This window comes from Podarcis cretensis (assembly GCF_951804945.1).
Source record: "Podarcis cretensis genome assembly, chromosome: 3".
Lineage (NCBI taxonomy): Eukaryota > Metazoa > Chordata > Lepidosauria > Squamata > Lacertidae > Podarcis > Podarcis cretensis.
Window position 1 is genome coordinate 86910533 of NC_137172.1, and position 10166 is coordinate 86920698.

The 10166-nt window shown below is 45.7% G+C and overlaps 1 protein-coding gene across 1 annotated transcript; it reads left to right on the forward strand.

Moving 5' to 3' along the window:
- The first annotated feature begins 1698 nt into the window (after positions 1-1698).
- On the forward strand, positions 1699-8455 carry CGAS (cyclic GMP-AMP synthase). Its single transcript, XM_079970455.1, has 5 exons — positions 1699-2748; positions 3387-3618; positions 4603-4857; positions 5457-5559; positions 8084-8455. Exons 1-5 carry the CDS (start codon positions 1720-1722, stop codon positions 8424-8426), a joined length of 1962 nt encoding a protein of 653 aa, XP_079826581.1. The 5' UTR covers positions 1699-1719; the 3' UTR covers positions 8427-8455.
- Positions 8456-10166: the final 1711 nt, after the last annotated feature.

Consider the following 10166-nt stretch of genomic DNA (forward strand, 5'->3'; position numbering starts at 1 on the left):
TTGTTCCCAGATCCTTATTTGCACAAAAGCTAGAAATACACCTAAGTCATAAATCTTAAAAAGAACTCCATATGCCCCTAAACCCGAAATGGCCTCATCTTATATGTCTCCATGATCTGGGTGGAGATTCTTCCCTTCAAGAGCAGCAGTTTAAACAATCAAAACCTTTTGTTTGTGTAGGCCATTCATGAATGTACATTAACTCCAGAGGACAATTACAGAAAAAGGAATTGGGTGTATGCAACCCACAGTAGAGTTTGGGTCACCCCAAATGATAATACCCACACCTCTGGGAAAGTGCCCTCTATGAGATGGGCCTGAATTGCATTTGGCCCAGCTCTCTGAATGCAAGACACCATCAAGCGTATGTACCTATGTCAATAGCAGCCAAAAATTCAGGGTTCCCCCCCCCCAGCCAGAACTTGTTGGAACTCAGTTCCGGCATGCCTCTGGTGGATACCATTGCCAATCTAAGAGAACAAGGGAGGTGTTCATGTTGGATTCCAGCACCTTTTTCTAGAAAAGTAAGACTGGCCAAAATGCATAGAGAAAAAGAGGATCTGGCCTTAGCATGCTTTGGGCACAAGACACTTGGCTTTCTGCCCCACCAGTTCCAATGGGGAGCAGCTGCCACTGCTTCCTACATATTTTGGCTATTAGCATCTTGGTTAAATATTCTGCAACAAGCGTTAGGCCAGATCAGTTCCATTATCTCATCTCAAAGCTTGTTGTGGGCAGCAGGTCAAAGTTCACTATCTGTAATTGTGCAAAACAGTTTTGATCAGAGATTATTTTGGATCCTGAGGGGAACAGTTCCCCAAACAGGGAGATATGGGTAGACCTAAGCTAATACTGTATTGGGATATATATATATATATATATATATATATATATATATATGTGGTATATATAAATAGTTCCTGTGCTCTCTCCCATCCTTTTGTTCCCAGCCTCTGGTATTCAGAAGCATCAAGTCTGATAGTGGCTAATAGCCATCAGTAGCCTGCTATTCCATGAATTTCTGCCCATCCATGGGCATAGCCCGGGGGGGGGGCAGCTATCCCCCCTAGATCAATACAAACCTGAGGTTCTGCCCCCTCCAACAAAAGCCTGCCTCCCCTAACAAAAATCATGGCTGCGCCCATCCACACTTTCCTTTGTGCCATGATTTCTGGCCACAGGATCAAGGGGCTTATTTTTTGTCCCACAGCTTTCACCAAGAAAACCTGCTATTTACTGCAAATGAAAATGTGGATGGGCCCTTTGCCTATTCCTCTTTTAAAGCTACGTACTTAGGTTGGTGGCCTTCACTGCTTCCTGGGGGAAGGAATTCCATAGTTTAGCTGTGCCTTGCGTGGAGATGTACTTTGCTTTGCCTGCTTTGAATGTCCCCACCTTCAACTTCATTGAATGCCTGCCAGCTCTAATACTATGAGGGAGGCTGCGGCGGGGACTTTCCTCTAGCCACTGTCTCCATGCCTCGCATATTTCTACTGTATAAGCTTCTCTCATGCCGCGTCTCGCTCGCCTTTTCTCTAAACTGCCCTCGTACTTCCTCAAAGGGGACTTGCTCCATCCCTTGAGTAGACTGGGCAACCCAAAATAAGGAAGACGGGGAGGGAGCGAGCAAGCGGGTTCAGACACGCTCCCCGCAGCCCGGAGCAGATAAGTTTCGTTTCTCCTTCAGGATGCGGCCGTTCACGTGGCTAGCGGGTTCATATGTGGCGGGGCGGGCGCGGGGCGCCGACACAGGAGACGCCGAGCTCCGAAGCGAGGACATCTTTTTCTGGCGCCATGGGGCGCGGTGGAGCCGGGAGAGGCGCGAGGAAGGGCGAGGCGGCCCCGGCAGCCAAAGGGGACGGAGGCACTGCGGGATCCAAGGGGCGAGAGGAGGGCAGACGGGGCGTCGAGGGAGAGCGGGCATCGCAGCAGGAGGGGAAAGGCGCTGCTGCCCCAAGTGGGAGGAAAACGTCCCAGAAGAAGAAGGAGCCGGACCAAGCTAAGCGCAAACTTGCTCCCGAGGAGCCTGGCTTGCGGCAGGCGCTGGGAAAGCTCGCGCTCGGTGCAGGGGAGCGCGCTCGCGCCGAGGAACCCCTGCAGGCAGCGAACGGGAAGAAAGGCTCCCAGAAGGAGCCGCCGGATCAGGGGAAAGCCGTAGGGGGGGCCCGGAGGAAGCTGAAGAGCACATTTGCTCCCGAGGAGCCTGGCGCGAGCGGCATCCCAAGCCTGACGCAGGCGCTGGCAGAGGAACGGCCCGAAGCCGAAGCATCAAACGGCGCTGCTGCCCCGAGTGGGAAGAAAGCTTCCCGGAAGGAAAAAGGCGCGCAAAAGGCGCGGGAAGCCGAGCAGGCTATGTGTGCTCTGGTAAAACTAGAGCCCGCCTCGCGAGGAAGCGCAGTAGTTGCCCCCAACAAGCGGGTCGCTTCCCAGAAGGCGAAGCCTCTCCCCAAAGAGGAGGAAGAAGTCGTCCAGCCAGGCAAAGAAAGCGCCTCCGCAGGGAGGAGAGATTCCCGAGAGAGAGAGGAGGAGGCCGGCGCCCGAGGGGCAACCCTCAAGGAGCCTGGCCCGAGGGGCAACCGCAGCTTGAGGCAGGTGCTGGAGAAGCTCAGGCTAGCTAAAGAGGAGCGCTCCAATGCCGCGCAGCTGGTTAACAAGGTCAGGGACATCCTGGTAAAAGCAATAAAGAGTGAAGCGTGCTTCTCCTGCGTCGAAGTGCTGGGCACCGGCAGTTACTACGAGCACCTGAAGGTAATGGGAGATGCAGTGCTGGAGACTGCTCGGGGCATCTTTCCTTGCACCGGTCCAAAAGCTGCCAGATCCCAAACCTTAAAAACACTGTAGTCGTGGATGCTGAGATTTGGGGATGATGTCAGCATTATTGCCCTCCTGTTGAGGCTTCTGGAAAGTACGTCTATGTGGCGGTCCTCCATGCAGCTGGGGAGTTTGAAAGCACTTTATCCCATGGCTTTTCTCGGGAAAACCTGTTTACCACTGAATCAGAACAAATGTCAGTTTTCTGAAGATTGACGTTTGTTCCCATTCAGCAGTAATCAGCGGGTTTTCCCAGGGAAAGCATGGGGCAAAAGAAAGACCTCTCATTGTAGCTATGGGGTGGGGGAAAGCATTTTTGCCCCAGATGAAGCCTCCAGAGGGGTGCCATTGAGGCTGCCAGCCTGTGTGGGTGTAAGCAAATGTGTGTGGGTTTTGATCACTATTATGCACCTAGCAAGGGTCTTTCAAATGACATGACTGCACAGAAGCACTTTTCAGTGGTTGTCTCCAGAGGGCTGTAAGGATGACCTTTAGTCTGGAGTCATGAGAACACAAGTTATTAACACATTCTGGGACATAGTAAATTGTGAGAAATGTTTTTGTCTGTCTTGCAGATTTCTAACCCAAATGAATTTGATATTATGCTCAAAGTACCAGATATGAGAGTTGAACTAGAATCCTGCAATGTTGCTGCTTCTGGTGCTTTCTGCTATGTAAAATTGAAAAGGAACCCCGGAGAAAAGGCATATCTAGCTAAATTTTTAGATGACAAAATGCATCTTTCATCTTCTGATATGCTGTCAGCACTGAGGAACATTATTGTAGAAGTAGTAAAAAAAAATAAGGGTAAGTATTCATTACATTAATTTTTTTCCTTCCTCTTCAGAGATAAGCAACCCTGCTCAAATACTGTGTGCAAACAGATGAATGCTCTCTAGTCCCACTGAAATTTATAGGTCCAATTACAAATAGTAATGTAGGATTTCTGCAATGGAATTTGAAAACTCAGTTGCTTGAAATGGAAGATAAGATTAGTTTGATAAGCAGAAAGTTTGTTAAACATCTAGTTAAAAGAAACATTAGAAACATTATTTTGATAAGCAGAAAGTAACTAGTCATGTTAATTTTAAATGCTGAACACCTGCCATTTTTGCCATAACAAAAAAGTTGAACTGAAATATTTGGTTAGAAGAATGTCAATATAAAATTGACTTTGTATTGTAAACATTTATTATACAAATTGGATATTATTTTTATTAGGAAACATTAAATATTGTATATTTTAAGAGGTAACCCAAAATATACTACAAAGAATTCAACATCACCCTTTTCCAAATGTTCTAGGAGCAGAAGCATATCAGCTCGCCCAATGCAGCTATCTCCCCTCTCCTCCCTGTTCTGGAAGTTCTTCCACCCACCTCTGAGCTTATTTGGAGGGGGGTACTTGGGGAGCAGAAAGCAGACAAGACCGGTTGCACTGGCAGAAATCCTTGTGCAGGCTTCCACTAGCCTGTTTGTTGAATCCAGCCTACAGCTTCCTTAATAATTGTGTTATATTCTTGTTCACCACATAGTGTTTAAATTGGAATTTAGTTTTTTGTTGCAGAGTAAGAATAGCAGAACTGTAGTGCCACTACCACATTGTTTTTTCCAAGGTCTGTGTTAGCTGCTGGCATTAAGTGCCATAACTGGAGTTGATGCTGCTTACTTGGCGATATTGTTTTAAGTACATATTCTTAACTTCCTGTTCAAATCATTGTGAGGTGGGGAAATCTTAATGAAACACAGTAAAATTGGTTTAGATTAGATTGTTGCTGTTGTTATCAACAGATCTGGATGTGGAAGTGCATGTAGAGAGAAAGAAGCCTGGATGCCCAGCAGTAACCCTTCTCATTGGAAAGCCTCCCTCCGTTATATCAGTAGATATCATTCTTGCTTTGGAATTTCGGAACCGGACCTGGTGTGAATGTACAAAGAATGGCCTGGATATTACAGGATGGCTAGGAAGAAAAGTAAAGAATGCCTTTTTAAATGAACCACTCTACCTCGTGCCCAAGATTGCCAAAGATGGAAAGTGCTTAATAGGTACTAAAGCTTATCTTTGGCTAAATACATAATGCACAAAGTCATGTCACTGTATCAGGTATTCTAGCTCTTGTGTGGTGGTAGACTATTTTCAAGAGACTACAGTAATTGGTTATTCTTTCTATGTGCTGTAAATAACAAGAAATGTTTCGAAGTATCAGGGTCCCTGTTCTGTTATTTCTTAAGAAAAGAGACTCCTTCTTTAAAAGAATATTAAAGCTGGGCAACAGTCAACAGACCAATCCTAAAGGCACAATTGAACAACAGTGGGATAAGCTCTCTGCTTCATGGTAGCTAAACTTCCTATACAAGCAGAAAAATGAAGAACTGGGTTGTATTCCTTTTTCCAAGGCTAAGATACCACTTGACTTGGATTTTGCTCAGCATATCTATGCACAGTGGCAGGATTTAGGCCAGAGCCAGCACAAGGGCAAAAGTAGTGCATTTCCACAGCTGAAAGTTTTTGCTTATGAGTTTCAGTGTTCACATAGTAGCTTAAAGGGTCACATAATCTGTCACTAATAAACAGTTAAAAAATAGCTCAATCAACATGTTTTCCAAAATTTACATTGTTTCTTTTTTTAAAAAAAAAACCTTAGAAAACACTTGGCGACTCTCTTTTTCACATATTGAGAAGGCTATAATGACTAATCATGGCAACTCAAAGACCTGTTGTGAAAAAAATGGACAAAAATGCTGCAGGTTAGTATCTTTAACTACCGTTTTCCTATTTGTTTTGTCAGTTTTAGCCACTATATAAGTCCAGAAAATGCTTAAGAAACTGGGAAATTGTAAGGATTTACTGGCTACAATTATCAACTAAATGTACTGCCAAACTATAGTTTAGAGGTATAAAATGGATGTAGTACCAAAATTCTGAATCTCCATAGGCTCAAATCAAGAATGATTGAATATGGTAAAACTCCCTGTGACAACTGTCTAATGCATGAGTTGGCAAACTACGGTCCCAGAAGGCAATTGGGCCGGATCTGGCCCGCAGACAGCCCGGGAATCGTCGCTGATTGTTCAGCCTGCACCATTCCCCCCCACACCACGGTGGTGGTGCTGCCTCCTCCCTCCCTCCTCCTGGCTTCTCCCTGCCTTGCTTAGAGCTGAGAGGAAGGGGGCGGGGCTTTGTTGGTGCCTGCAGCAGCTGCGTGAGCACTCGAGCGGCCGTCATTTAAAGCTGCCCCTCTCCAGAGCCCTTTTGTGTGCCGCTCATCTTCCCTCTGCACCGCCATTAGCCCCTGCTGCTCACAAGACACAGGTAAGCAGCTACCGGTGCTCGTCTGGTGCTGCGGAGAAGGGAGGGGAGAGTCGTGGGGGGTGGGGGGCTTACCTGAGTAGAATGTGTCCTTTTATTTAAAATGGATCTCTGGATTACAGTGGTACCTCAGGTACACATACGCTTCAGGTTACAGACTCCGCTAACCCAGAAATAGTACCTCAGGTTAAGAACTTTGCTTCAGGATGAGAACAGAAATTGTGCAGCGACGGCCACATTAGCTAAAGTGGTGCCTCTTATCTTCTCATCTCCTCTTAACTTCTTGTTCAGGATATCCAGTACTAAAATAGCAATGGGAGCAGGGGGGCATCCTTGCCTTGTCCCCTTCCTTATGTTACAGCTGTCTGTGATGTTATTTATAATGAGTTTTGCTCTGTCCTCCATATAGATTGCCTCTATTCCTCTGCAGAAAGTAGAGAAATCCCATTAGGTTAGTTACAGATAGGTAGCCGTGTTGGTCTGCCAGTCAAAACAAAATAAAATTTTTTTTCCTTCCAGTAGCACCTTAAAGACCAACTAAGTTAGTTCTTGGTATGAGCTTTCGTGTGCATGCACACTTCTTCAGATGGTATCTGAAGAAGTGTGCATGCACACGAAAGCTCATACCAAGAACTAACTTAGTTGGTCTTTAAGGTGCTACTGGAAGGAAATTTTTTTTTATTTTGTTTTGCCCATTAGGTTAATTTGTGTTTTCATAAAGCTCCACGAGATATTATCAAACGCCTTCTTTGTGTCTACTAGCATGAGAGCTGCTGGTTTGTCATTTCTGATTTCTAGGTACCCCAGTATATTAATAACATTTTTTATACAGTTGTGCCTCGCAAGATGAAATTAATTCGTTCCGCAAGTTGCTTTGTCTTGTGATTTTTTCGTCTTGCGGAGCGCGGATTCCCCAGGTATTAACGGCTTTAAGAAAAAGGAAGCAAACCCGCAAGACGTTTTCGTCTTGCGAAGCAAGCCCATAGGGAAATTTGTCTTGCGAAGCACCTCAAAAAACGGAAAACCCTTTCGTCTAGCGAGTTTTTCGTCTAGCGAGGCATTCGTCTTGCGGGGCACCACTGTATTACTGTTCATTTGTTGTCCAGGGAGAAAGCCCGCCTGGTCTTCGTGGATTATTTCTCCCAGTGTCTTTTTTCATCTCTTTGCTAGGATGTATGCAAAAAGTTTATAGTCATTGTTGAGTAATGAGATTGGTCTGTAGCTTGAAATAAGTGTTAGGTCTGTCCCCTGTTTGGAAATTAATGTAATGAATGCTTCCGTCCATTTCTCTGGTGTTACTCCTTTGGCTAGTATATACCGTATTTTTCGCCCCATAGGACGCACCGCCCTATAGGATGCACCTAGTTTTTTTGGGGGGAAATAAAGAAAAAAATTTATTCCCCCCCCCAGGCACGGGGCTGGTGCAGGGGAAGCCTGAGCTTCCCCCGACCCCAGCAGAGCCTGCTATCCACAAGCCTAGGGAGCCACGCTGCTCCCCAGGATTGCGGACAGCTGTGTGAAGCACGGGCGCACTGAGGCTTCCTAATGCAGGCAGCTCTGCGCAACCCTCCGGAGCCTGGCGCAGCTTGGCGCCGGGCTCCGGAGGGTCGCGCAGAGCTGCGCGGACCCCGGGAGCGCAGGCAGCTCTGCGCGACCCTCCAGAGGCCGGCGTGGACTAGAGGGGATGGTAGTGGTGAGAAATGAAATGTATATATTTAAAACTTGATGATGTGAGGAAGGCAATTTCTAGAAGCATTTATGGAACTGAAATAAACACATCCAAGTTACTTGTGGCAAAGGTTAAGCTATGCTATCTAAAAGTCCAACACACTCCACCCAATAGCACAACCTGTCCCAAGCAGGTCTGTGTATAGCAAATATCCCTGTTAAATCAATTGTTCCTAGTAGGATGTGTGTTTCAGAATAACATATTTCACAGTGTTTTTTATTATTTCCCAACAGGAAAGATTGTCTTAAGCTTCTGAAGTATTTACTGGAGCAGCTTAAAACAAAACATGAAAACAGAAATCAGTTTGAAAAATTCCATTCTTACTTTGCCAAAACTGCCTTTCTTCATGCATGTACCAAGTGGTCCCGTGATGATGAATGGCTTGCAGCAAATCTTCACGAATGTTTCAACAGACTACTGGATTATTTCGTGGGTTGTCTCAGAGCGGCTGAGTTAAAACACTTTTTTATACCTGAGTTCAACTTGCTTCAGACAGTTGAAAAGACAAAATGTAATGCACTTGCAAAAGTAATTGAAAGTGAGCAAAACAATATGTTTCCTGTATTTTTCCTGTAACTTTGAAATAAAGAGCTACAATACTTGAATTCATGCAAAGAATTATGAATGAAATTGAAAGACACTATGGGTACTCACCTGAAAGGATTACAAGGACATCACAAAGTGGGATATCATTATGCTTCTACTTGCTTGAAAGGCAGAAAACACTTGATAATTGTGAGTTGCCCCTCCCGCAAAGTGACCACCTTCTTGCCAAAGCATAAATTAGACTTAGTAACTCAAATACACCAAAACCAAATCAGATTAAGACATCAACACTTTGATCACCCTTTCTGTAATTATTTGTTGAAGATGTGAGTTTTACACTTGTGCCTTAGTACTTTAGCAGGGGTGGCCAACTCCCAAGAGACTGTGATCTACTCAGAGTTAAAAACTGGCAGTGATCTACCCCCTTACCTTTTTTGGGGTTCAGGTCAGTTGTTGAGCTTTCTTTAGGGAGGAGGAAAGCCCATTTTTGGGGGGTGCAGGGCAAAAATGTGATCTACCAGTGATCTACCACAGACGTTCAGTGATCTACCTGTTGGACGTGCCTGCACTATAGGTATCTGCCTGATAAACACTGGAAGTACAATCCAGAGAACCATTGCCGCCACACCAAAACTCCTGGTTTTAGTGGACGTAAGACCAAGTGACCGGCAACAAGTATGCAAGGTAAAGAATTTCTCCAAGAATTGACCAGTCAGGGCAAAGACTTTTCCAAGGCTATCATGGTCCTGGGTTGTTCAAGGCCTTGTATACCAATAGCAAAACCTTAAACCTGTCTTGGTAGTATTTAAGCAGCCACTGCAATTCAGCACAGGTGTTTCACACTGTCAGTTGGGCACCACCTGCAGCAGCCTTGCTAAAGTATTCTGCACTAGTTGCAGAAGATACAGCGTACTGGGTTACCGCAATTTGGAAGTTGACATTGCCTGAAATATTGTAGCTTTCACACCATCCTTAATTGACAGGTGTCCTAGCTAGTGAAGTCACTTTGGCCTCTGGTGACAAAGTTAGATGTACTCTGAAGCAATGTACCTGCTCTTTTAGAGGGAGTGCAATCACGTTCAGAAGAGGGCAACTGACCTATTTCCCTGATCTGGAAAACCACTCACCCACAGCCTCAGTCTTACCAGGATTCAAGTTCTGTATTGGCCCTCATCCAGCCCACCATTGTGCACACACACCAGTCCAGTTCCTGCAGGGCCACATCTGACTGATAAGGAGAAAGAGGGTTGGGTGACAGCATACTGATGACATCATGCTCCAATTCCCTTTATGGCTGCTCCCCCCAATGGCTTCATATAGCTGTTGAATGGTATGGGGGATAAAACTGCCCTGAGGAATTCTCAGCATAACTACAATGGTGCTAAAGCCCATTCTCTCAGTGTTACTTTCTGGAGCCAAGTGGAGATAGGCACGGGACAACTTACTGCACCCCATGCATAGCTTAGGCTATCGCTGGTAGCTGGCAGGCAAGAAAAAGGATGGACAGTCTTTGCTGTCCTCACAAGCAAGCTCACATGCACATACCCTTTTGAGAAGGCCCAGTGGGTACTGTGAACATAACCCCATGAAGAGTAGGAAACTTGAGACTTGTGTGGGCTTTAAAGTTACAGTGGCCAGCAGCTATGACGTTACCTCATGGGGTGCAATAGCCACTGGCAGTGAGATATTGTCATATGCCATAAATTCCTGGCTCCAGTGGTGGACTTGGTTTCTAAGAAAACTGCTATGCTCTCTCACTGCTTTTAAGGG

Coding starts and splice junctions, on each gene's coding strand:
- CGAS (XM_079970455.1), top strand. CDS start 1,720: ATGTGGCGGGGCGGGCGCGGGGCGCCGACACAGGAGACGCCGAGCTCC. Junction 3,619..4,602: donor AGTAGTAAAAAAAAATAAGG/GTAAGTATTCAT, acceptor TGTTATCAACAG/ATCTGGATGTGGAAGTGCAT. Junction 4,858..5,456: donor AGATGGAAAGTGCTTAATAG/GTACTAAAGCTT, acceptor AAAAAACCTTAG/AAAACACTTGGCGACTCTCT.